Source organism: Psittacula echo (genome assembly GCF_963264785.1).
Source record: "Psittacula echo genome assembly, chromosome: 22".
Taxonomy (NCBI): domain Eukaryota; kingdom Metazoa; phylum Chordata; class Aves; order Psittaciformes; family Psittacidae; genus Psittacula; species Psittacula echo.
This window is the reverse complement of record NC_137758.1, coordinates 3353487-3378618: the sequence shown is the minus strand read 5'-3', so window position 1 is coordinate 3378618 and position 25132 is coordinate 3353487. Positions and strand designations below refer to the sequence as shown.

Below are 25132 nucleotides of genomic sequence, written 5' to 3'. Positions count from 1 at the left end.
CTAAGCTGACAGGGCAAAGCCAACCCTGTTGTTGGCCATATCAAAGATGGAGTAATACTGCCGGAGGAAGAGGTTGCCGAGGATCCAGAGTGGCTGCCCGCTGGCAGAGGACACGTACGTGCTCTCAACCCCAATGGTGCAGAAACCATCATTCTGTAAGGGGGAAAAGGAGCCAACTTCAGTACCAGTGAGGGGGGGGGGGGGGGGATGATGTTGCCCAGGCCTTTGTATCTGCTTTGGCTGGGGTCAAACCACCCTTACAGTCACATACAGGGATGCAAAAGCACCATGAAATCAGGTGCTGGGAGATACAGCCCTCAGGCTGAGCTACCCCGTGACGGCAAGCACACATTGGGGATGATATAAATCACACATACGTTTAACACATAGACAGAGGGAGGCAGCAGTAACTGGGCTCCACTGATGACAAAGTAGAGGGTGGGCAGGCTCAGGACGTCGCTGCAGTTGACGATGAACTGCAAAAGAGGCAAAGAGAGGGAGAGATGCTGGGAGCCCTCCACAGCTCAGCATTGCCACCAAATGCTTCTTCACCCCATGGCATTCATCAGCCCCTCATGTGCATGGCATCCTTTGACCTACCCCATAGTCACTCTCCTCCGCCCCCAGCGCCTGCAGGAATGCCGACAGGAATTGTCCTGGCACGGTCAGCAGGAATGTCCCCGTGTCCACAATGCCGTGACAGCCTTGGCTGCACCAGCCGGTGGCTGAGAGCCCAATGGAGAACCTGAGGAGAGCAGCAGAAAAGGCATCAGAAAAGGCCCCCCCCACTCCAAGCCCCATTCTAAGCCATGGTGCAGCACTTACTCCTCAATACTGATCTTCCAGTACAACTCCTGGACCACAGGAGCCCATAAAACCTCCCCGGAGTACAGCTGGGGGTCAACCCCTCCGAGGATGACCTCCCCACCATAGCTATATGTTGGGTTGCTGGAAAGAAACACAAAATTAACCCCAAAGTTCAGGCAGGATGCTCAGGAGAAGGCTGTAGCATAAAGGGGGGGTAAGCATGGATGGAGAGGGAATAAGGAAAGGACAGCTCCAATGCCTATGGAAGAGAGAGACCTGCGATCTCACCGAGAGTAATAGAAGCTGAAGATGGGCTCAGCAAGCTGGCTCTGCTGCAGCATATTCTGCATCAGTGTGTTGTAACCAGGGATGCCAACGCCTGGGTAAGCCATGCCCAAAATCCCATCAAAGTCCTGGTAGTAAAAAGGTCCGGTGGGTTCATCCAGGCTCAAGCCCAACTCCTGGTTCCTGATGACAATGTTCTGGATCTAAAGGGAGAAGGAAGATGCTGGGAGATGCCTTGTAGTCTTTGTCCCATCACCCTGATTATTCCATAAAAATACCCCCCAAAATTGTTTGCCTCGGTTAAATTAGTTGAAAAACCCCATTTTCACTGCATGCAGGTCTCATTTCTTGCATCCTGTAATGACAAAGCTCAGCCATCAGTGTAAAAGGCAAATGCTTATGGCCAAAGATATCCTTTAACTCAAAGCAGTGATGAAAAGCCCGGGGGCTCAGATTGAGTTGGTTGCAAATCCCGGTCTCCAAGTAAACTTATGCCATATGGGAGATTCAGGCACTAATATCCACACCAAGAAGGTACTTTCAGCTCCCCCCTACATTTCTTAACCAAATGAGATGGGTCACAACCGCAGTCACGTCTCACCCGGGGCACACACGTAGAAGTCACTTACTGTCACTGTGTCGTACCCCAACACCACCGACAGGTCACCAAACCCATAGCTCAGGCTGTAGGTCTCGCTGATGCCCGAGAAGGTGGTTGAGAGGCTGCTGTTGAACCTGGCATGATCCACTGCATGGAGAGAAGCCCCCAGGTCACATCCTGCCCTTGGATCAGCATCCCAGTCCCCAGCAAGGAGCCATCCAAAGCCAGCCTCACTGGCGGGACCGAGGAGAGGACAAACCCCATCGGCTCTCACTGAATTCCCCATCATAGCTCCAGTCCACTACATGCAGGGAACACCTGGCCCTGGCACTGCTGTATCCCAAGGGATGCTCACCACAGGCTGGGGTCTGGCAGTAGGTGGAGGGCACCCAAAGGTTGGCAGAGCCGGTGTCAAAGAGCACCAGGAAATGCTGCGGGGGGGTCCCGATGCTGATCTCCCCGAAGTAGAAGGACTGTGAACAAGAGCATTTGTGGATTGCTGTTGCTGGCTGCCCTTCTGAATGAGAGTTTTCAGCTCTCTGCCCTCTGCGAGCTGAGAAACCCAAACTGCTCCGAGTCTGGAAGGGCTCATGGTCCTCAAGTGCTTCCAGGGCAGCTGAAGCACAGAAAGGGGCAGCGATTTGCCTGCAATACAAGGCCAGGAATAGCAGCTCTTCTATAACCATCAAGATCTGCTTCTTCTGAGAAGGGAAGCCAATTCAGGATGAGATGTGCTGCCTCCTGCTTGTCTCCCAACATCACCCATCCCTCAGAGCCAGGCTACAGAGGCAGCAGAACTGCCCATGCTCAGTACCACCCCTTGGCTGGGGAGGCAGCCGAGCTGGAGCTTCCTGCAGGAGCCGGGAAAGGAGGAGGACATTCCCGAACACCAGAACCTGATGGCTCAGAGGAGGAAGGAAAAGCTTCAATACTCACATCCAGGTAGTTCGCTAGCGGTTCATAGGCCACAGCGTTACTGAGCTGATATTTCCTACCAGGATCCCCTCTGAGGTCCATCCGGACGCGCTCCAGCACCCCCTTCTCCCGCATCACCTCCCGCATGGACCTGCCTTTCCTCAGGGGGATCCTGCGCGGGATGGAGATGGCACCAAGATGCTGAGTGGACCCATCCCCATGCACTGAGGCCAGACCCTGCGCCCTGGCACCCACCCTGGGCTCACCTCACCATCCCCTGCCCGAGCTGGAGGCAGAGCAGGGCCAGCACCAGCCACTGCATAGCCCTGGGTGCTGGTGGCTCCATGGCAGCTCCTGCACCACCTCGGCTGGGACAGGGTGTATATAGCAGGGAGCCGTGCCCAGTCCCTGCTCCAGACACCCCTTTCCCCTATCGCTGCACCCACCCACACCAACGCTGGCAGAGTGTTTGTCACTGCAGCCGCCCTGATTTCCCTTCCTTACCCAGCTATTCAGCTGCTAATTGTCCAATGCCTCTGATACAAAGACCAAATATGTGACATCTGATAAAAAGCAAAATTATGCTGTTATCAAGAACTTAAAGTATTTTCTCTTGCCTTCAAGCACCAGCTTGATCGTTCCAGAAAACAAAGGCAAAACACACCCTTTGTGGTAAGTGGAAATTCATGATGCTGCTGTTCCGGGTAGGCAGGAGCCGCCCCGCTGCCCTGCGATGCAGGGCTCCTGCAGGCTCCCCAGGCCCTGCTAGCAGCAGGGATGGACCCCAGGAGAGCTGAGCTGCTTCCATCCACACTTTGGGGTCGGACCATTGCTTTGAGCCTGCAGCAGCTCAGGAAACCCCCCTGCATCCCTTTCTCCTCCATCGCATCCTGATGGATCTGCCTTTGATTGGATGGATCCTGCAGGGAGCAAAGGGAAGAGCAAAGACCAGCAGGGATGTGGGCGACCTTCACCTGTCCTTTCCTGCCACCGCTGCTGCTGGAGCAGCTCCAGCCCTCAGAACCCCCCCATTTCAGAGGGAGAAACTCCCACATTCCAGCTCCACACATCCCAGCTCCACACATCCCAGCTCCACGCATCCCATCTCTGTCTCGCCACACTCAGCCTGTGTCAGTATTTTGACACAAAGCGCAAGGAGTTTGTGTCCTTTCTCTGGTGAAATGACAGCGCTATTAATATACCTGATAATGAGCTCCGGTGGTAAAGAGCTTCCCAGAAATGAGTTTGGATCCCGGGAATGAGCGGTGTTACCCGAGCCCTCCCTGGCCAAGGTGCTCCCCATCCGCTTCAGCCCCAGACCATTCCTGATATGCTTTACCTGAATAGCCTCACTTGAGGGTTTAGGGGTCATTTGGATGCCATGGATAACCTGAGCTGCCCTCGTATTCCCACTTTGCCTTAACCACAGGACCTTATCCAGCTACAAAGAAGACCAGTGCCTGCCCACATGCACCTCTGATGAGGTTTCCCCAATGCGAACAAGAGGGATGGAGGTGGGGACCCACCGGACAAGATGGCATCACCAAGGTCACCACAAACAGCAGGCAAAGCGATGTCCACCGCCACCGGCTTACTCTGTGTTTGCCTGGGTAGGAGCTGGGGAGCATCAGCCTCAGAGCAGCAAGCAGCGGCTGGAGGAGGATGAAGGTTAAGGACCCCCGTGGGCTTTCCATTCACACAGCAGTGCCCAACGGCACAGAGCAGAGCTGGCTTTATGGGGAATCCCATCCCCGGGGCTATGGTTGGTGTCTGAGACCAACCCCGGTGATGCTCTGGTGCACTGCAGCCTGGCGCGTGGTGCTGCTCACCTGCAAAGTGAAGCCCTGGCAGGAATCAGGCTCAGGACTCTCATTCTGGGCTTCAAGGAGGACAGAAGCGGGAGATGATTGGGGATGTTGAGGTTTATTTGTAACAGGAGACTGTGGGAACACAGAAATCCCAGAGGGACAAGGAGCCGTGCGGGCACAGAGAGGAACATCAAGGTCCATAGGAGCCCCGCAGCGCTCTGGGATTGCTGCTGAGGTGTGTTTGGCCAGGAGAGAGGCTGGATTCTGCGGCTCTGCTCCTCTACAGCGATGGGGCGAAGCCGATGCGGTTGTTTGCCATGTCGAAGATGGTGTAATACTGCTTGAGGAAGACATCGCCCAAGATCCAGAGCGGCTGCCCGTCCTGGGAAGGCAGGTAGGTGATCTCAATGCCCAGAGTGCAGTAACCGTTGTTCTGTAAGAGAGAAATAACGGGGAGTCAGAGCCTCGGACAAGCAGCAGGACCCTGCTGGGTGGGATGCAGGGAGGCACCGGCTCCTCTCCTGGCCCATCCACAAGACAGGATGGAGCTGCTGTGCTAATACGTACGTTCAAGACGTAGGCAGAGGGGTGGAGTGGGAGCTGAGCTCCATTGATGACAAAGGTGATGGGGGGCATGTTCTGGATCTCATTGCAGTCAACCGCATACTGCAGATAGAGGGTGAAGAGGAGGTTATGGCTGGGACAGCACCCACTGTGAGAGATACCCCCATACGTGGAGGTAACACTTTATCCCCTGGCAGTGCCATGCCACCTCATCCTTCCCTAACATGCGCACAGTACCATGTTCTGTAGATGTCACATGAGTTTTGAGGGCCCACAGCTCACTCACAAGCCTCGGCCCTGCTCCACAGGCACCCCCAAAGCATCCCGTGTGTGCTCACCCCATAGCTGGTGACCTGGGCTCCCAGGCCCTGGAGGAAGCTCTCTATGTATTCCTCGGGCACCGTCAGCAGGAACGTCCCCGTGTCCACGATGCCCTGGCAGCCCTGGCTGCACCAACCGGTCATTGACTGCCCAATAGCAAACCTGGGAGGAGGACAAGGAGATGGACATCATTTCAAGCAGCCACAGGCAACTAAACCTGGTTTGGCTGGATCTATACGTTGGGATGCTCTGAAGTGCAGTGCCAAAGCCCTGCCTCGAGCCCATGCCTGCTGCAGTAGGCTGTTGTGGAGGACAACTGTACCACCTTCATTACGGGAGCTGCCTGGGTGGATCATGCCCGTCAGGTACAAATATAACTCACTCATTAATCGCAACCTGCCAGTAGAGCTCCTGGGTCACTGGTGCCCATGCAATGTCCCCATTGTAGAGCTGAGGGTCAACTCCTCCAAGAATGAGCTCTCCTCCATAGTAGTAGGTGGGATGGCTGCAAAACCACAGAGTTACAGCAGCAGAGACGGGTAAATCAGTGCAATGTACATGGGGTAGCACAAACCCAACAGGGAGCTGCATGGGGACAGGCAGAGGGATGCTGGTGCATTAGGATGTGCAGGGTTTTTTACCGGGAGAAGTAGAAGCTGAAGATGGGCTGGGCGAGCTGGTTCTGCTCCAGCATTCCCTGCAGCACGGTGGGTGTCCCTCCCACTGCCAGCGAGGGGTAGGCCATTCCCAGGATCCCATCAAAATCCGCATAGTAGAAAGGCTGCGTTGGCTCGTTCTCACTGAGCCCGAACTCCTGGTTTGTGACCGTGATGCTCTGGATCTGGAGGGGAAGGAGATGCCTGATCAGCCTGTGCGCTTAGGGAACCCAAGCAGTGGTTGGGTGTGATGATGGATGCTCTGAAAGCCCAAGGGGCCAAGCACGAGTGGAAACATCAGCAGGCAGCTGGGAAATGAGCAGCAATTGGATTAAAACCAACCTAAAACCCAGCTGGGTAACTGATAGTGGCAGTAACTGGTCCAGTGGCCAGGAAGATGAGGGCATTGCAGGTACACTCACCCTTAGTGTGTCATAGCCCAACAGCACCGTGAGTGTGCCGCTGCCATAGGAGAGGGTGTAGGACTGCCCGTTGGTGATGAAGGTGGAGGACTCTCTGGGTCTGAACTTCATGTGGTTGACTGCGTGAGAGAGAAGAGGGCAAAGCTCCTGGGTACACGATCATCGGGCTGTGATGGGGTCTCGCCTGCGGTCGCTCTGCCAGGATAACGCCTGGGAAAGCGGCTTCTCCTGCAGGGAGCAGGTCTGGAAGAGCAGAACAGGCTGGTCCTCTGCCTCAGTCACCTCTAAGGCAGGGTTTGCATCCCGGTTCTGCCTGCATCCCTCCGCAGGGAACGCCCGTTGCAGTCCCAACCACATCAGCCCCAGTGTCAGCAAAGCCATCAGCAGCGAGTGCCAGGGAGCAGGACATCAGCTCCATGATTCACAGCTTTGCTTTTTCCATGCCAGGTCAGGCACTGCCAGCAAGATTTCTGCACCCACAGTGGTTGTAGGGATTTGGCCATCTCCATTAGCAAAGCACATGGAATCACAGCACGATTTGGGTCGGAAGGGACCTTAAAGCTCGCCGCAAGCAGGGACAGCTTCCATTAGAGCAGGTTGCTCCAACTGGCCTTGAACACTGCCAGGGATGGGGCAGCCACAGCTTCTCTGGGCACCCTGTGCCAGCGCCTCAGCACCCTCACAGGGAAGAGCTTCTGCCTAAGAGCTCAGCTCAGTCTCCCCTCTGGCAGGTTAAAGCCGTTCCCCTTGGCCTGTCCCTAACAGGCCCTTGTCCCAAGCCCCTCTCCAGGTTTCCTGCAGCCCCTTTAGGCACTGGAGCTGCTCTAAGGTCTCCCCTTCAGGAGCCTTCTCTTCTCCAGGCTGCCCCAGCCCCGCTGCTGGGAGCTGTGTGTGATGTGGTACTCACAGCACGCCGGGGTCTTGCAGTAGGTGGAGGGCACCCACAGGTTGGAGGAGCCGGTGTCGAAGAGCACTGTGAAGTTCTGGGGGGGGTCCCCGATGCTGATCTCCCCGAAGTAGGAGGACTGCGGGCAAGAGAATGGGAATCTCCATTGGCCACAGGATCAGGGACAGACCGGGCATCCGAGTGCACTGCAGGGTGGTACAAGGGGAATGCCAAGCTCCCTCTTGCAGGCAATGAAGTAGGGATGGAGCTGGCTCTCAGCCTGCTTTTTCTCCAGGAGGATGTAATATTAACTATGTATTTTGTTGTGTTTCCTGTTTCACACAGAAAAGCCTCACTTTTCATGGCAGGGGAAAACTTCTAAAGTCAAAGCTTAAAGAAGAGTGGGAAAAACCATCTCTCGCTCCTGGAGGCTGGGGGTGAACGGATCCCAGGCAGCTGGGAAGGAGGAGGGAAAGGGATGCTCATGGTATACAGACAGGGAGCAGTGGGAAACGGGGTACTCACATCCAGATGGCTGGTCATGGGCTCATACACCACAAAGTCCTCTCTAAAGCGGTGTTTCTTAGCTGCATGATGTTTAATATTCCTCAGGTAGTCCTCCAACACTCCAGCCTCCTTCATGTTCTCCCGGATGGATTTGCATTTCTTCAGTTTGATTCTGCACAGAGGGAAAATCAACCCAAACCAACAAAACTCAGCAGGACATCAGATTTGGGCACTGTCAGGTTATCTCTGTGCCCTGCCATGATAAGAGCCCTCCCCTTGGCTGCTCTTTACATCCCTTCCCAGCGAGGGACCCAGCCTGGACCACGATGGTCACTGGAGATGCAGGAGGCTGGAATCACACCCGGTTAAAGGGGTTCAGGGTCACCATGCAGGTTACAGCTCTGTTAGCACCCCACTCCCTGCCCGTGCCGCTGCAGGACGCTCACCTCACCACCCCCTCCGAGAGCTCGAGACACAGCAGGGCCAGGACGAGCCACTTCATGGTGCAGGAGGTACCCACTGGTCCACACTCACCCTCCCGATGACCACAGCTGGGCTGAGCTGCCCGCGCTCCTTGGCTTTATAACCGGGAAGCAGCGATTCTCCTTATCTGCTGACCTGTGTTTTCCATTGCCACGCACACCCTTGGCTTCAAGGGTTTCTTTGTGCTTGGGGCCACGAGGGCTTCGAGGCGTTCCCGTCGCGGGGCGCGAGGTGAGGAGCGAGTGGCGCCCGCCTTCGATAGCGAGATGGAAGCGTCCCCATCCAATTGGTGCCCGGCTCTTATCGCCGCGCAGGGGAGGGAGCCACGCGTCACCGCGCTGGCCGTTATCTCTGCCCAGCAAAACCTGCCCAAGGCTTTTCCCGAAATGAAGGAGCCTTTTTTCCCCACATTCTTCCGCCCGACGGGACCTGGCCTGGAGCAGGGAATGCGGCTGGAGCTGAGGCTTGGCCAGGAGCAAAGAGCTGTTTCCTCCTCTGTTTTTCCCTGGGGGTGTTTTCCCCACCTCTTCACCATCCTCTCCTCCAGGACCAGCTCATGTCCGTATGTCGCCCCCCAATCCTGCCGCTGCTTCTGTGCTGTTTGGGTCAGAAATCCCACATTTTTCCACTTATTTTGTGGAGGAACTGCTCCCTTTTCCATCCTGCATTAAGGGGAGCGCAGGGCCTCCCTGCATGGGGGAGGTTTAACCCACCACGGGGTCTCACCCACCTTCCGGGTCCTCACCCCAGCCCAGTGAGCCAGGAAATCCCTTGTTTGCTTTTCTTTTTAATGTGAAAAGAAGCGAAGCACAAACACAGAGCTCCCGAACCAACCACCCAAACAGACCCAAACCCTTCCGGTTATAACCCAAATATTTCCTAGCAAATGAATCCAACTGGGTTTGGGCATAACCGAAATATTTTCAAGCAAAGAGACCAAAACGTTTTGGGTTATAACCTAAATATTTTCTAGCCCTCCTGGCTTGCATTCCCACTGCGAGCAGCCTGGCTCTCCCCAGTGCAGGAATCACACTCATCCTCATCCGGCGCTCATCCCGTGCCAGTGCTCTGCACAGATTGCGTTCCCTCGGGAGCAGCGGGGAGTGTGTGTCCTTTGTTGGATATTGAGACTATAATAAAGCAATTATCTTGTTTGCTAGCAGGATTGATAGAAAGATCAACTTATTAAGATTGGATAAAAAGCAAATTCTGGCTGAAAGCAAAGAGCAGTTATCAAAACGTCAATACACCGACTGTTATCTGCGGGTCCCCGCGGGGACTCGGCCCTGCCAAAAGACAAAGGAGGAAGGTGCCCTCTACAGCACACAGAGATGCACTCTACTTTTGGCACTTCTTGACCCAAAGTTAGGCACAGCGCTTGTCTGCTGAGGCATTCAGCCTAACAGGAACCAAGGATGCTCAGTCCCTAAATCAGAGATCCCATCTCTACATGGAGCAGGACTCAGCCCGCAGCACGCACCCCTGCTGCCCCAGGGCACGGCTTCTCCTTGGGACCGAGCTCTGGGCATTTCTCCTTTGCTTTGTTGTTGAGGCAATGGCGCAGCCCGTATTCAGACAGCTCCAGGTCTAAGAATCCCATCTCTCCCAGATGAGCCCAGATCCCTGCTGCATCCCATGGGCAACTCCACCAACCTCTCCTGGGATACTACAGCAGGGAAAGCCAGCAAATGAGATGAGCTGTGAGCAGCTGGAGGCCCTGAGCACTCCCAACATGAGCCAACAAATCCCATTAAACCAGCAGAATTGGCACCATCTCCCAAAAGCTGGCAGCTTGTGACAGTGTTTAGCAGGATTAGAAACAGGATCTAATGTGGGATCCAGCCTTCCCTGGGACCCAAAGAGCTCTCCTGCCCACCAACAGGGAACAGAAACCTTTCCAGAGATGCTGCCATCACCCTGGATTTCCTCATCTGCTCTGGGCTCTGCTTTACCCATGGCAAAAACCCAGGGAAGTGGCTGGTCCCAGCTCCAGGACAAGGACCACGGCAGCTAAAACCCTTCCTGAAGAGGCCAAATCCCATCCGAGGGAACGCTCTCCTTTCCACCATCAGCTCTGTGTGGTTCATTTAAACCAGCCCCAGACCCTTTGCCTGGAGCATCAGTGCTCTCTGGCTGGGTTCTCCAAGCAGGAGAAGCTGGTGGTGGGAGCACAGCACACGATCAGCTGTGTTTATGCCCCACACACAGCACACGGATCCTTTACCCAGCGCTGCCCAGGCAGGTTTTAGTGGTTTATTTCCAAAACAGAGCTCACAGGACACAGAGGAGCAGCCTTCATCCGTGGTAAAGGAAATATTCCTCTTTTCCTGTCCAACCACAACAACAGCTCCTGAAATAAACCCCTGGGCTCAGACCAACAGCCCATGGAATCATCCCGCAGAGATACCCACACGGGTCACCAGCCCACAGAGAGGTAAAGATGTCTTATAAATAGGGTTATCTTTTAAGCCTATGGGGCAACTCCAGGTAGGACACATAAGGACACAGGCATTATTCCTTCAGGGAAGGGAGACCTGGAAAGCACCCCAGACAAAAGACAGGACCACTAGCTAGGCATCATGTTCCATTTATTCGGTATACATTCGTAGTGCACATTAATGTAAGACATGAGCACTCCCCAGGTCACAGAGCACTGCTGCTGTTCTTCACCTCTACGGCTACACCCGGATGAGATACAAGGAGGGACATCCATAGAAACAACCTGAAGAAGCAACTACACAGCGAGAGCAACCCGTCTGGTCAGAGCAACTGAACCCCGACAAACCTTTGGTTTTCTGCCGTATCAGGGATGTTCAGTACCAAAGACACCAGAACAACGACGAGGGGAACCACAGGGCAGGAGAGCTGCAGATAACACAGATGCATCTGGGCCTTCCGACTCTAAAATCACATTCACTTATGGCAGAAGGAGACACAAATGAGACCCCTTCTTCACAATCAGCCTTTGCCATACCTTGGCCTGTAATTGCCAGCTTCAAAGCTCTCAGGATTTCCACAAACGCATTCACCTTTGGTCCTGTTGGGTAACAGGGATCTAAACCTGTTCTGCCACCTCTGTGGCATTTCAAGACGAGCCAAGTTTGGAGGAAAGACAAACTTCCCACAAGGACTGAGAGCAGCCTGAGCGGGAGCTGAATTCAGGCACCACCTGCATTAACCATCATTCAGATACCACCCCAGAGGGCTGAGCAGCATCACACAGAGGGACGGAGGAAAGAGGCGGGGAGGAAAGAGCCAAGCCCTGGTTTGGTTTTTCTCCAGGGAACAGCATGGCCTAGGTAATAAAAATCACAACACTTCAGTCCTAGCTAACACATGTGAGCCTCTTTGCAGAAATAGTGATCATTTAACCCCCACAGTCCAGCCTCTCCTTTGCCATCCTCTCCTGTAAGGCAGGTACAGCTCAAGGATATTCCAATGTCCTTCCCACAGGGAAAAGCAGGAACATAAAACGGGTGAAGAGAAAAAGGCAAATCCAAAACCTTGCCATAGTAACAGACAGCTGAGCGCCGGGAGAAGCTGTATTCCTACCAACAGGATCTTGGGAAAGGAAGGGTGAAAGATCTGTTTATGCATTCACCAGGGAAGAATGATCAGGGGAAGAAGTCTCATTGATTAACTCAAAACTCAAACAAGAACCACTTACAAAGGTTAAGACAGTCAAACTCCCTCTGCACAGCACAGGCTGCTCACCAAGTCATCCCCGGAACATCAATCTCACAGGCAGAGGATGGAGACCAGGCTCAAAGCAAAGATCCCTCTGGACAAGGTGCCATAAGGATACTATAAATTGCATAAACATCATTTTCAACCACAAGGAAACAGTAACAAGGGAAGACTCCAGAGTTATCATAGAATCAGAGTGGTTCTGGTTGAAGGCCCTAAAGCTCCTCCAGCTCCAACCCCTGCCACGGGCAGGGACCCCTTCCACTGGAGCAGCTTGCTCCAAGCCCCTGTGTCCAACCTGGCCTTGAACACTGCCAGGGATGGGGCAGCCACAGCTTCTCTGGGCACCCTGGGCCAGCGCCTCAGCACCCTCACAGGGAAGAGCTTCTGCCTAAGAGCTCATCTCAGTCTCCCCTCTGGCAGGTTAAAGCCATTCCCCTTGGACTGGTCCCTATGAAACCAGAGAACTGAAGGGATGAGAAAACACTGATGCTCTCCTCGCCTTTCAACCCAACGCTGATTCCTCCTCTGAAACCGTTTCCAGCGTGGCCACTAGAGGAAGCTGCGACACCGGCCAGCACCGGTGGCTGTGCCACCCTGGAGCTCCCAGTGCCACAGACCTGATCCCTGGAGCTCCCAGTGCCCACAGACCCTCACAGCAGCCAGGCCGGAGCTGCCTCACCGGATGACACAGCCTAGAAACTCTTTAGTTAAATCATTTATTTAAAGCTTAATGCAGTTAACCTTCATATATATATTTATATATATATATCTCTATATATATATATACAATTTCTTTTCTCACTTCCCTAACTGAAAGCTAGATTTAGGGGGATACATTGCCTTTCCCTGTCAAATAAATACATTTGGCATCCATATAAAAATATATTGGGTTTCCTCCCAGTTACAGATCACACAAAGGATGGGGTGGAGAACAGAATGGAAGACAAGCACAAGCACTTCCCTAAAACCCAGTGAATTTAAGCACGAGGTGCACTTTGAATTTATAGTGCAGCAGCAAGCCAAGAGATCCACATTCTGCCCACACAAGCATGGCACTGCTTACACCTTCCGAGCTGCAGGCACGTGTCCTTGCTCCCAAAAGGGCCACATTTCAGTGTGACATTCCAGCACCAAACCCCAAAAGGCTGAACTTAATTCTGGACATCAAGTTTCCGGACCTCAGAAGCAGGTTGCAACAGGACAAGGGGGTTCTCTCCTCTTTCAGCCCAGAGGCTTTGACAGTGGAAACCTTTGGGACAAGGAGAACCCAGCAAGATTTGGCAGTGGGACACATCAGAGAGCGCTGGATCTCCCCACTCCTATCCCAGGGAAGATGAGCACAGGCAGCAGAAGGGTGGGAATCCAGAGCACTTGTGTCATATTGGAATAGTTTATAATGGCAAAGAGTGAGCCAGGGAGGGACTAAGCTGCAGGTGTCACTATGTGGAGAGGGGTGGTGGGGCAGCCTGCAGCAGGACAGGAGCAGAGACCCTACACATGGCCTCATAGCTCAGCTTAGACTCAGCCCCGGTATCAAGAGAAAAATCCACATCAAAGGCCACAGATTCACCCAGGAGCTGAAGCTGAGCCCTTCCAAGCCCCCAGCTGCAGGAAACAAACTGCACATTCCCTCAAAACACTGATCAAACATTCCTCATGGAGCCAGCCAGGCACGTGGGTGAAGGCAAAGACTCTGATACAACTCCAGGCTCGGCTGCCTGGCAGCTCCGCTCGCACTCCCACGTCTCCCATTTCCCACCCAGCCTGTGACAGTCGGTCCCAGTTTAAACGTGTCTATTGAGTCACAACTGCTCTTTTCCCCAGCAGCAGCTCAGCAAAGCCACCAACCTCTTCTGAGAGCTGTCCCCCAGGCAGGAGTGAGCCATGGCGAGTGCTCGCATCCTACTGGCACTGGTTTGGGCAATCACCATTGGGATGCAAAACGTCATTGGGTAAATAAATAAGCAAATAAATAAATCAACACCATTTTGGAACAGCCACCAAAAAGAACCTTTAAAGAGCAGGGTATGGTACGACTGAAGTTTCCTGTACCACACCTCAAACCTCTCTCACAGTTGTGGTCTTCCCCTCCTTTTAAAGCAGGGTCTCTTTAGGAAGTCAGGTTTATGTGATCACAGTGTCTGTGCCCATGGCTGTCTGTCCTCTTCGTTTCTAGAGCTGCCCAATTCAAATGGAATCTGAGAGAGGGACAGAAGTATCAAAAGCTTCTACAAGAAAACATGTAACAGTGCAGAGGGGAGGAAGGAGTTGAGGGGGGAAAGACCACAGCATGAGCCCCCACATCCCCAGGGACCAGCGAAACCATAAGGCCCAGCTGCAGCAGTCGCCTCGAGCCGCAAGGCATGGAATCCATGGAAAACAGGCTGGATTTGCAGTGGAGATCCTAAAGCAACTCCCTTTTGGAAACACGCCTCCACCATGCTACGCTCTGCCTCTGGAGCCAGGCTGTTGGCACTGCTCATGGAGCTGCCAGGCGATAGCAGAGCTAAGCCAATCCAAGGCTGGACCCAGACAGCATCGGTGCCACTGCTGGCACCTCCTGCCCCTCCTGCTGGAGGCCGAACCTTCAAACAGCGATGCTGAATACCCCGCAAGGCTTCAAAAACGAACTACATGGGACAGACAGAGAGGGGAAGACAGACAGACAGACGAGGCTTAACATCAGCTGTAGGAGCCATCCTGTGACACCAAGTAATGGGGTAAACAAGGAAGCAGAAGGCAATGGCGAATGGAAGTCACACTGAAGGCAGGTACCGAAGCCACGACACGGTGCTTGCACTCGGCGGCCCCCCTCACAAGGGCAGGTCAGTGCTGTTATGCCGAGTTTTCCGTGAGGTCCCATCATCTCTGGGCAGGGCCCGTTGCAAACTGGACATGGCTGCTGTCTTTTTTAGGTCGATGACCGCGTAGGAGTCCGTCCGGCGGGCGTCGGGGGTGGCAGGAGCTGGGACACGGGAGGCCGGGGGGTTCTGATGGCCCTTGTGGGGCTCAGCCTCCAGCTCCACTTGGATGTAGTTGAGCTGCCGCGGCTGCTCTGGGCAGGGCCGGGGGAAGTCGAAGCTGAAGACGTTGGGCACGCAGCTGCGCCGAGGCTTCGGCAGGAAGCTGCTGCGCCGCGGGCCCCGGTGCAGGGCCGTGCTCTCCGAGTTCATGTAGTTCTGGAGGGGATCTTCTTCACCAGCCTCGGAGTAGCCACTGGGGGAAGGTGTCAACACATCGCCCGCGTCCTCCTCGCCCCGCGGGAGGGGTTGGCATTCCCACACCGGGGGCAGTGATGGCAAGTTCTCGTAGTGCAGCAACGCCGTCCTGCGATGGGAGCAGCCGGCTAAGCCCGAGTCCTCCCGGGGCAGCTTCAAGCGCCCGCCTCGGCAGAGAGAGGAGGTGCCGGGGGGCAGCAGGCCATTGACGTTCTCATAGACGCACTGGGGTGAAGGACACTCCTCCTCACACTCGTTGTTGTTGTTGTTGGGGGGGCAGAAGTGTGTCCTGCACTCCCGGTGATGCCGACAGGCACGTCTGCAGTTGGATGTGGGACCTAACACGAACTTAACCTCCCCTGGCTGCAGGAAGACCTGGGGATTGCGGTCTTCGAGGGAGCAGCTGCGGTTCCTATGGGGGAAAGGAGGGTGGACTTCAGGCAAGGAGTGCATACAGTGTCGGCCCCTCAACTCCTGATCACCATTGGCCGTGTTGACGTAGGTGTGGGACTGCAAGGAGAGAAGCAGAGGGACAGTGAAGGGAGAAGAGAAGAGACAAGAGCAAAGCAGCTGAGAAACCAACAGCAATGGACAATATGTTGGTGGCTGATGCAGGAGGAGGTGAAAGAATTTCAGAAGTTGGAAAGATTTGGGGGAGAAAAAAGCCATTTCTGGATTTGTGGGCTGAAGGAGAGACTAAAGGGAGTCCAGCTGCAGAAGAAACACATCATCTAGTTCATGCTCAATGCATATGGCACAGAACTACCCGTTCTGTTGTGCAAAAACTAGTGGATTAAGGAAGGCATCTCAGGCAGAGCGCCTGTTGTAGTGAAGTGTCAGACAGTAGAAGCTTCCAAGAGTAAAATGAAGCAAAAGAGGGGAAAAAAAAAGGATGACAAGGTACGAGGATCCCCTGGGTTGCTGAAGAAACCCAGAACTGCCCAGAACCATGAGCAAACAAGCTGCTTGGTCACTGCCTGCAAACAGGAGAATTCAGGACATCCATGCTTACCTGCTCATCAGGCCCAATAAGGGCATGAGTAGAGTCTTCACCCACAGAGGAATGCTTCAGGCTGCTCCCAGAGGGGTGGTGGGCTGCAGAGTATGGTAGGGTTTCTCCAGAGTAGCTGTGAAATCCATTAGGAAATCCTGGGACAGTGTACCCCAGACCTGGGAGAGAATCAAGACAGGTAAGGGAATTACAGCACTGCTTTGGCACAAATAAGAGTTTACTTCCTTTCTGCAGTGAGCTGGTATCTTAACTGCACCCTGTAAGTCAGAATCAGCCTCTCTGGGGAAGACTCCTGTGACAAAGCACAAATGCAAGGACTGGGCCCTCTTCGAATCATAGAATCAACCAGGTTAGAAAAGACCTTTAAGACCATCAAATTCAACCATTACCCCAGGGCTGCCAAGTCCACCACTAAACCATGTCACTGCGGGGCTCATCTCTTGTTTTAGATCTATTTAAATCATATGGGTCAGCTGTGAGGCAGCACATCCCTGTGTTCCCCTCTCTTCTCCCAGACACTGAAGGAATCTTACTGTTGGGTGCCTGGGGGGTCCTGGAGAGCTCCCGCTCCGTGGGGTGACTGTTCCTGGTGATGACAACAGGCTCTTCCACAACGTTGATACTGTTACACTGCATCAGGTCCTGGAGCAGGTTAAAGATCTCCTCAGCTCTGGAACACTTAAAGGCAAAAATCCCTGCACAGTAACAAAGAGGAGGGTCAGCAAAGCAAGACAGGGTCCTGCTTTACCAGGAGTGTGCGTAATTCCTGCCTCTAAACGAACAGGCAACTCTGATTTCTTTGGCTGTGTTTAACACAATCAATCCCTGCAACCCACAGGGAAACAACCAACCACTGTGGATTATTGCATCAACAGGAACACAATGTTATGGCTGCCATCTGACCAAATGGTGCATCATTACAAGGAACATACTGAGCATCTCAAGTTCTCTTGCAAGAATCAATCCCACACAAGCAGAGGTGTGAAAGGACAGGCTAACCGCTCTTGTTTCAGCTCTAATCTGTTCTAACTCACTTGGCACACAGTCCAACTCTCACTGCCAGGGAAAAAGCTACCCAGTGGCCACTCAGAGCTGAACTGGGCCCTGTGGAGCATGCACATGAGGGAAGGACAATGTAATGGTTAAAATCCATATGGAATTAAACAGCATCTCCCCAAAGGAGCAGCCCCGGCGGAGCCTGTGTGCATGGAGCTGCCAATCCAGGCTGGCAGGCACACAAGCCATGGCAACAGGAACAGCATGGCAACAACGCTGCTGCCACAGAGAGGAAGGCTTTCAAAATCCTGGCCCAAAAACCAGCTCTCTCTGCCTTGTACAAGGTGGGGAGCAGCATCAGGAAGCAGTCCTCCCAATGCAATCAACTGAGCAGAATAAAATCCTACAAGGGAGGGAGAAACCTCCCCAAAACACAATGCCACCCCTCTCATTTCTGTCTGCTTTGAGACTGATGAGTAAGTATGTATCAGCTGAAAATCCTGTAATATATGAAAAGCAAATGGCTCTGCTTTATCACCAGTACCCGGCCCTGAACAGGGCAGGTTGTTAAGCACTGCTCCGCATCCTGCAAAGGGCAAACCAGAACCTGAAGAGAAGCAATTCCCACCACTGGCAGCTGATAAGCAGAGGACTCCAGGAGAGGAAAACCCCACGTACATGAATATTAAAAAGGAGCATATGGCACTACAGACCTGCACAGAGCTTTACACTGACACTGAACATCCACATAGAGTCCTTTTGGGTAAGGAGGAGTTTACAAACACACTAAGAGAATGAGGAAACAAACTCTTTTTGCTCCTTGGGGATGCAGATGCCAAGAAAATGTTCAGCGCTTTAAAAGCAAGAGAGACAGACTGGGAAAAGAGCTAACAGGCCCCATTGTAAACTGGAGTCTATTCCCAGTGCTGCTGATGACTTGGCAGTACTCCTGGGTGACTCACTTCCCTTCTCTAGGCACAGCAGCCCCGTGCATAAGATCTGTAAAACGTAAAGCTCCTGTCCCTCTACCTTACAAAGTACTGCCAGGCATAAAATGCAAAGCATTGGGTAGAACCAGCACTAACTAAGGCACAGAGAATGCACCCAGAAAACCAAAATATGCTCAAGCAACTGTTGCTACTGACATGCATTTGGCAGCTCTGAATAGAGCTCCAAGAGGGTCCTGCAGAAAGGTGCAGTGATGCCCTTTCACTTCATCTCAAGTTAAAAGATGCTCAACAAAGCTTCAGCCTTGCAAAAAGTACTTTCTAGCTGCTAATGAAGCCTAGCACACCCCCTTGTGCATCCTTTAGCACCAAGGCAGAGCCAAACAGCTCTCTGACATGAAATCCACCTCATCCAGTGCTCAAGCCTGCTCCACCAATTACCTCACGAGCACCAACGCACTAGCAAAATGAGACCATTAGATTTATGCCCAGGTCCTGAGCCGCAGTGTTGTTCTCATCAGTGTTTTTATCAGGGGCATTAAGTGTATGATCTGCACACTCCAGTATTCTGGGGGAACAGAGGCTGCAGCAGAACCTGTTGATTCATCAGATGAACAGAACCTGGACACTCACCCTGCCCTGTCTGGCAGCGCCGGCCGCTCTCGAAGGAGAAGAGGTTGGAGTCGTAGCCATAGCGGCGCAGGCAGAGGTAGGGCCACCTGACAGCGTCTCGCTTGTGAGTGTGCAAGATGAGCTCCATCTGTGTCAGCTCCATAATCCCAGATCCCAGCTCGTTACCTTCATCGTCCACGTTCGTTACCTGCAGAGGCCACGGGGCTCAGGACGCTCAGTGCATTGGTGTCGCAGAAAAGCCCACCCATGACAACACTGTAATTGCTGTGGATCCCCCCTGTGCTTGCTGAGATGCCCCTTTCTCAGCTGACAGCATGAATTCAGTGCTGGCAGAACGTGCCAAGCCAGCAGCCCTGGAGACTGTGTGCCTGGCAGTTCAGCTGATGTGTCTCAGCACAGACACTGGAACGCAGCCCTGAGCAATAAAAGGTTTCTCTCCAGTTCCCCATTTCCTCGCTCAGGCTCACTCTCTGTGCAGAGGCAATTTCTACTGCAAACACAAACGTATTTGCAGCAGAGGTTGCTTAAGGAAAGGGGAAAAAAGCCAAACAAAACAGTGACGTATCTGCAAATCTTATAAAGCAAAAGACTTCTCAGCAAGAACAGAGGTTTTCTTTCTTTTCATGCCTGGAGTCCCACCAACACTGGGCTTTTCTAGCAGTTGGTGCTAGTTGGCTCTCTGACGGGGATAAACGTGCAACACTTACCTTGAATTTGGTGGGATGGTTGTCTGGGATGCTGTCTCTGCACAGACAACTGCAGCAGCTCCCCATCACGTCAGTGTAAGAGGTAATCCCTGGGGACAGGACACAAAACAGAGGACAATTGTATTTTCTCACCAGCTCCTCCCACCACACAGCATCTACAGCCTGTTTCCTCCTCAACCCCCCCAAACGTGGCCCAGTGGGTTCAGATCTCAAACCCCTCAACACATTCCTTGATTAATGGGTACAACAGAAGGCTCATTAAAAAGAACAGCTTCCTTACCATTAGGCAACTATTGGGTTTTTTTGGAGGAGTGAGAAGAAATTCCCACTACTGTCCCTCTATCTCCTTCGGGACTTCATGGTAACAGGTATCAGAGTCACCTAAAATACAAGGGAAATGGTCCCATCTTCCACCTGACAAGGAGAATACAACGAAACAGGTTAAAAAGCAGGGGAGATTAAACAGGGGGTAAGGAGGTTGTGACTGAAGTGCCTTTCAAATATCACAAGGATATTATTTTAATTGACGACCTGCCTTTTCTATGAAAACAGACATAATTCTGCAAAGAGCACTCCTGTGACAGCTAAAAAAATACATTGTCTACAGCTAAAAAGCCTAAAAATAAGATATTTTACCCTTTGAAGGTGCTGCTTTGGGACCCTACACAGGGTTTCTCAGTAGTGCAAATAAAACACACTGCTGAGAGGTGGTGGGGATACGGGGAACCACACGCATCTGCTGCTCAGGAATGTGCAGATACCTTCACGCCATGCAAGGTCCTTAAGGGTCAGAGAACCAGCAGCCTTAAAAGCAAGTGAACACAACAGCCCTTCTGCTTCAGGCTGTGAGAAGGAATGGCAGAAACCCCCAAAGCTCCGTGCTCTGACCACAGCCAGCGAGCACAAGCACCAAGCAGGCAGGAGCTGCACGGTCCTGGATGCAATCTTAAAGGGCTCCACGTGCACTCGAGGGCAGGGGACTCAGCAGCAGGTCACACAGGAGATGCCACGTCCCCTTTGGTGTGAACAGCCACCGAGCTCTCCATCCGTGGCATGAGGGAATGAAGTCCTATGGGTGACCAGCCTGGCAGCAGGGCAGTAAATGAAATGAAAAGGCTATTGAAAAGCTCTCCCCCTGCCAGGCCAGAATCTGCCTCAACAGTCGCTCCAAATTAAACCATGAATCACAGAGCTGCCTCTCCGAGCAGAGCCACGCTGCACCGCTGCCCTCGGGGCTCCCAGTTCATCTTGGACATCGAATCACCCCCCAGCTGCAACCGCACGCCTCAGCTTTGGCTGAAGAATGCCCTCCCATGTCCTAACCCTGCAAAGCCCCCCAGAAGAGCAATGTTTGCTTTAGAAAGATGGAAGGAGCTTGGGCACAAATCAAGCCACCTGCATGTCCCCATCGCCCCAACACCGTACACTCCCTGTTCAACCCCATCCTCTTTGTTTTTCTAGGCTCAGTTATGGATTTACTCCCTGCTGACCTTACAAGCTTTGCTCAATAATTTAGCAGCAGATCCCTCTCTGCTCCATCTATTCTGGTCACTGGGGGCCTTGTCCTCTGCTGTCTCTGCCCTCCCGCTCCCATCGCATCAGTAAAAACACCAAAACCTGATACAAAACATGTTACCTTTGTCCCCTCTTTCTCCATTATCCCTCTGGTGCTCCCTTCCCTCACATCGAACCCACACGGGGGTTTGGTTCAAGAGCTGCTGCCCACCCCAAGCAGTTATCGTGGTCAGAACTGCACAAGCAAGAAGCAAACCCACATCTTGGGATGCCTGAACGCTCCCTGGGCCCTTCCTGCTCCTCCTCACTGCTCAGTATTTCAGGGGCATCACTTCCACGCTTCACTCTCCAGACTCCAGCCTCTTGCTCAGCGCTTTCCACACGCACCTTCCCCAGTTCACAGCCTTTAACCTGTCAAACCAAACACTCCAATGGCACAATACGGTGCTTTCCCCCCCTCCCATGACCTGCAGCCCACCCTCCCCTCTCCCAGCACCCAAACCTAAACCCTCCTTAGACCTAAACCCTCCCCATCCCTTCCCATCCCTCCTCGGCCCTGTCTGCACTGCTGCCTGTTGCTCCCACAGCAGCCCCATCCATCCAAGACCCCCCCACATCTTTACCCTCCTCAGCCCAGCGCTTCCCCCTGCTCCCGAGGGACCAGGGCCCCACCGGACAGCCCTGCACATGGACACCGGGAGTGGAACGGCTCACGGCCCCGCACCGACCCACGGCAGGGAGGGAGGGGAAGGGCTGCAGCGGGGCCGCGGGAAGGGGAAGGGGCTGGAGGGAGGAGGAAGCGGCAAGGCCCGGGGGATAACGGGGAAGAGGGCGGAAAGGGAGCGCGGGGAGGGGACGAGAGGCGCGGGAGACGGGAGCGCGGCCGGTGCCGGGGGAAGGCCCGAGCGCGGGTCGGTACCTGAGGCGCTGCCCGGCTCCACAGAGGTGAGGCCCGGGCCCCCGCTGCCGCCCGGCCCCCGGCCCGGCCCCGGGGGTCCGGGTGCGGGGGTCCGGGTGCGGGTCGGGCCCCGCCAGCGCCGCGTCCCACAGCGCGGGCCGGGCCCGCCGGGAGCAGCGAGTCCGGCGGCCGCCGCCTAGAGCGTCGCGGGCGGGGAGGACCCGGACGGGAGCAAGGGCGGCCGCCAGGGGGCGGGCTGGGCCCGCGGCGACAGCGCCGGGAGGGGGCGTGGTCACGGCGAGGGGCGGGGTCAGAGGCCGCGAGGGGCGGGGCTTGGGGGTCCCCGGTGTGGGGGGTGTCAAAGGGCGGGGATTTTGGGTTCTGGGGCAGGATGCGGCGCTGTGGGGTCAATGGAGAGGCACTGGGGATGGGTCTGGGGCAGGGGAGATGCTGGGGGTCAGTGAAGGGGATTGAGGGTCTGGGGGTGTTGAGGATCAGCGCCTCAGCACCCTCACAGGGAAGAGCTTCTGCCTAAGAGCTCATCTCAGTCTCCCCTCGGGCAGGTTCAAGCCATTCCCCTTGGCCTGTCCCTACAGGCCCTTGTCCCAAGCCCCTCTCCAGGTTTCCTGCAGCCCCTTTAGGCACTGGAGCTGCTCTCAGGTCTCCCCTTCAGGAGCCTTCTCTTCTCCAGGCTGCCCCAGCCCAGCTCTCTCAGCCTGGCTCCAGAGCAGAGCTGCTCCAGCCCTCGCAGCATCTCCATGGCCTCCTCTGCCCTCGCTCCAACAGCTCCACGTCCCTCTGGTGCTGCTGCCCCAGGATCAGGACTGCAGGGGGGGGCTCATGAGAGCACAGCAGGGGGGGACAATCCCCTCCCTGCCTTACTGCACACAGGGGGTCTGGGCTGCAGTGTGTTCAGTTTCCTTCCTTGGAAAGCCCAAGAGCCCCATGTGTCGAGTTCAAGTCCCTAACAAGGACTTTGCCCATCAATCTTCCCATGCTGCAGAGGGATGCAGGAGCGCTGGGAGCAATGGCGAGGAAGGGGGCCCAGCACCACCCAGGGGTACAAAGTCCACAGCAGCGAGCGGGTCAAGATAAAGCAGCGCAGAACAACCTCCCAGCAAAGCCAAACAGCGGATTAACGTCCCTGGCACAGATCCGAGCCCTTAAAGGGTCCCTGTGGAATTGCAGGGCTGGTTTGACAGCTCCAATAGGACTTCTGTGTAGGGTTCAGAGGCCTATGGAGATGCTCGTCTGCCCTTTCTCCTTTTCCTCCTGCTTCTTTCCCTGCCCAGGTGATTTTGCAGAGGTATTTGCAAACCTATAAATCACCCGTGCACCGTACCCATGTAATAATGAACCAACACTGCCCTGCACGGCCTCCCAGTGGTGCCACAGAGCCTGGCACCTCCTCTACCAAATTACCACCCCTGCACATCCAGGCTGCCATCCTGATCCTGGTCCTCAGAGCCCCTCATAACACATGGGCCTCCTCCACTTCATGGAGTCCCAAACCAAGCAGCAGCTCCTGGGCATCAGCTCTGGTCCAGCCCCTGCTAATGAGGGGGTTTGGAGGGATGCTGTGTCCGTGCCCATCCCTAAAGTCACATCATCGGGCAGGATAAATCTCCTGGCATGTGACAAATACACCGAAACACAACAAGGACGCTGTGCCTCGCGTCAGAGCCTCTGATACATTCTACCCTGACTCTTGCCCGGTTGCAATTGCTGCAGCCGAAGCCGGTCTGAATGGCTCTTAGGGAAGAGTCGTCAGGTGAGCAGGGCTTTGGAAAACTAGGACATCCCGCCTCGCCCCTGGCTCCCTCCTTTGTCAGAGCCCAGCCGGAGTTTCTCCACCTCTAAATGGAGCTGTAATGACACTTCCCGCTCTTTCATGAAGCTTCGACTCTTTTCCTGAGCCGGCTAGGAAAATAAATCACGGCGCGGATCATAAAAGCCATCAAACCGGCAGCCTGGGGTGAACCGAGGCGCGGACGGAAAATGAGAGGCAGGGAGCAGCGCCGATGTCACCAGCGCTCCTGCCCCGGGGGCTTAATGCGTGTGTGGGTCCCCCCCCGCCCCACACACACACACACACACACACACACACACACACCGCCCTTTGCTCTTCCCCTCCCCGCCTACCGCGGGGTTCCCCTGCCATTGGCTGCCGCGGCAGGTTTAGGCTGAAATCCCTGAAAACCTGTAATTAGGACCCCGCTGACACGGAGCCGGCTCTTGGGCAGGCGGATTAAACACAACAAGAGAAGGGGGAAAACCAAGCTGTTTCCTTGGCTGAGCTTGGATGTTTTCCTTTCGCTTTGTGCCGTGTTCCCGGCCCAGCCTCCTCCATTCCCGACCGGGACAAGCCAGTGGACGGAGCGACGGAGCGCGGAGCTCAAGGCAAGGGGAAGGGGCAGGTACGTGTGTCCCGGGGTACCCAGGGGGTGTCCCAGGGTGAGTAAGTGTTGGGTTGGGGTGGTTGGGAGGGAGAGCCCTGTCCGGGTGTTGTTGTAAAGGGAAGAGGAGGTGAATGAAGGGAAAGGGAGGGCTTTTGGGGCTGTTTTTCTTTGGGAGGAATTAATGGAGGGAGGAGAAAGGTGTCGCTGCCCTGCTGAAAGCAGGAGATGGGGTCTGCTCCGTGGTGTAGTGCCAGGGTGGACTGGGCATGAGGTGCTGTGTCCCTGGATGTGAGGGGCTCCAGAAGGGGTCTGAGCTCTGCCATCCTGCCTCCAGCTGGGATTCAGTGGAATGGGATGCGCCGGGGGTGGTGATGGAGGTTGAGCCCCGTCGCACATGGATGTGTGGGGATGGAGCCCGGTGGCTGCGGGGAGAGGCGGGTGCTGGGGCTCGGTTCACACCCATGGGTTAATGGGTCACTGCTCCTGTGAACCAGGAATGGCTGGATGGGGAAAAACACGTTAGGAAAAGCCCTTTGCAGCACTGGCACATCCCCCAGTGAGCAGAGCAGCCCGTGGCATTGGTCATGGGCCCCTCTGGTGGTGTGGTGCCATATGGTGGAGCAGGATGCTGAACGCATGGGGGGTTACACTCACCCTGTCCCCTCACACTGCTGACCCAGAGACTGCTGTGTCCAGCCAGTGGCACCCGAGTGTTGCTCCACTGGGTGCCATCACAGGGCCAAAAGGCACCTCGGGCTCCTTTGTGGGCCAGGCTCCAGCCTGGCTTGGGCTGTGCTGCAGGACTTGCTACTCTGGCTTGCCTTGCCAGACCTCAGCTTATCTCTTCCCAGAAGAGCTGCAT

General features: G+C 54.7%; 3 protein-coding genes across 4 annotated transcripts; all 3 read right to left on the bottom strand.

Annotated features, from left to right (window-relative positions):
- On the bottom strand, positions 1–2954 carry LOC308229120 (pepsin B-like; the record flags this gene model as incomplete). Its single annotated transcript, XM_080632949.1, has 9 exons — positions 1–153; positions 378–476; positions 601–745; positions 826–948; positions 1096–1295; positions 1722–1840; positions 2049–2166; positions 2630–2780; positions 2875–2954. 9 exons carry the CDS (start codon positions 2952–2954, stop codon positions 1–3), a joined length of 1188 nt encoding a protein of 395 aa, XP_080489075.1.
- Positions 2955–4696: 1742 nt separating this feature from the next.
- On the bottom strand, positions 4697–8277 carry LOC308229106 (pepsin B-like; the record flags this gene model as incomplete). Its single annotated transcript, XM_080632917.1, has 9 exons — positions 8219–8277; positions 7791–7944; positions 7287–7404; positions 6380–6498; positions 5943–6142; positions 5684–5806; positions 5319–5463; positions 4984–5082; positions 4697–4849 (listed from the first exon to the last, which is right to left on the bottom strand). The coding sequence occupies exons 1-9, from the start codon at positions 8272–8274 to the stop codon at positions 4697–4699; spliced, it is 1167 nt and encodes a 388-aa protein (XP_080489043.1). The 5' UTR covers positions 8275–8277.
- A 4500-nt stretch (positions 8278–12777) lies between these two features.
- On the bottom strand, positions 12778–22028 carry FRS3 (fibroblast growth factor receptor substrate 3). 2 transcript variants are annotated; one of them, XM_080632762.1, is made up of 7 exons: positions 21893–22028; positions 19739–19872; positions 19459–19547; positions 18752–18938; positions 16709–16870; positions 16176–16333; positions 12778–15673 (listed from the first exon to the last, which is right to left on the bottom strand). In XM_080632762.1, the coding sequence occupies exons 3-7, from the start codon at positions 19522–19524 to the stop codon at positions 14759–14761; spliced, it is 1488 nt and encodes a 495-aa protein (XP_080488888.1). In that variant the 5' UTR covers positions 19525–19547; positions 19739–19872; positions 21893–22028; the 3' UTR covers positions 12778–14758. The 2 variants fall into 2 exon arrangements, with proteins under 2 accessions (XP_080488888.1, XP_080488889.1); XM_080632763.1 differs by lacking the exons at positions 19739–19872; positions 21893–22028 and having other exon boundaries at positions 19459–19581.
- Positions 22029–25132: the final 3104 nt, after the last annotated feature.

Coding starts and splice junctions, on each gene's coding strand:
- FRS3 (XM_080632762.1), bottom strand. CDS start 19,524: ATGGGGAGCTGCTGCAGTTGTCTGTGCAGAGACAGCATCCCAGACAAC. Junction 16,334..16,708: donor GACCCCCCAGGCACCCAACA/GTAAGATTCCTT, acceptor ATTCTCTCCCAG/GTCTGGGGTACACTGTCCCA. Junction 15,674..16,175: donor TTATTGGGCCTGATGAGCAG/GTAAGCATGGAT, acceptor CTCTCCTTGCAG/TCCCACACCTACGTCAACAC.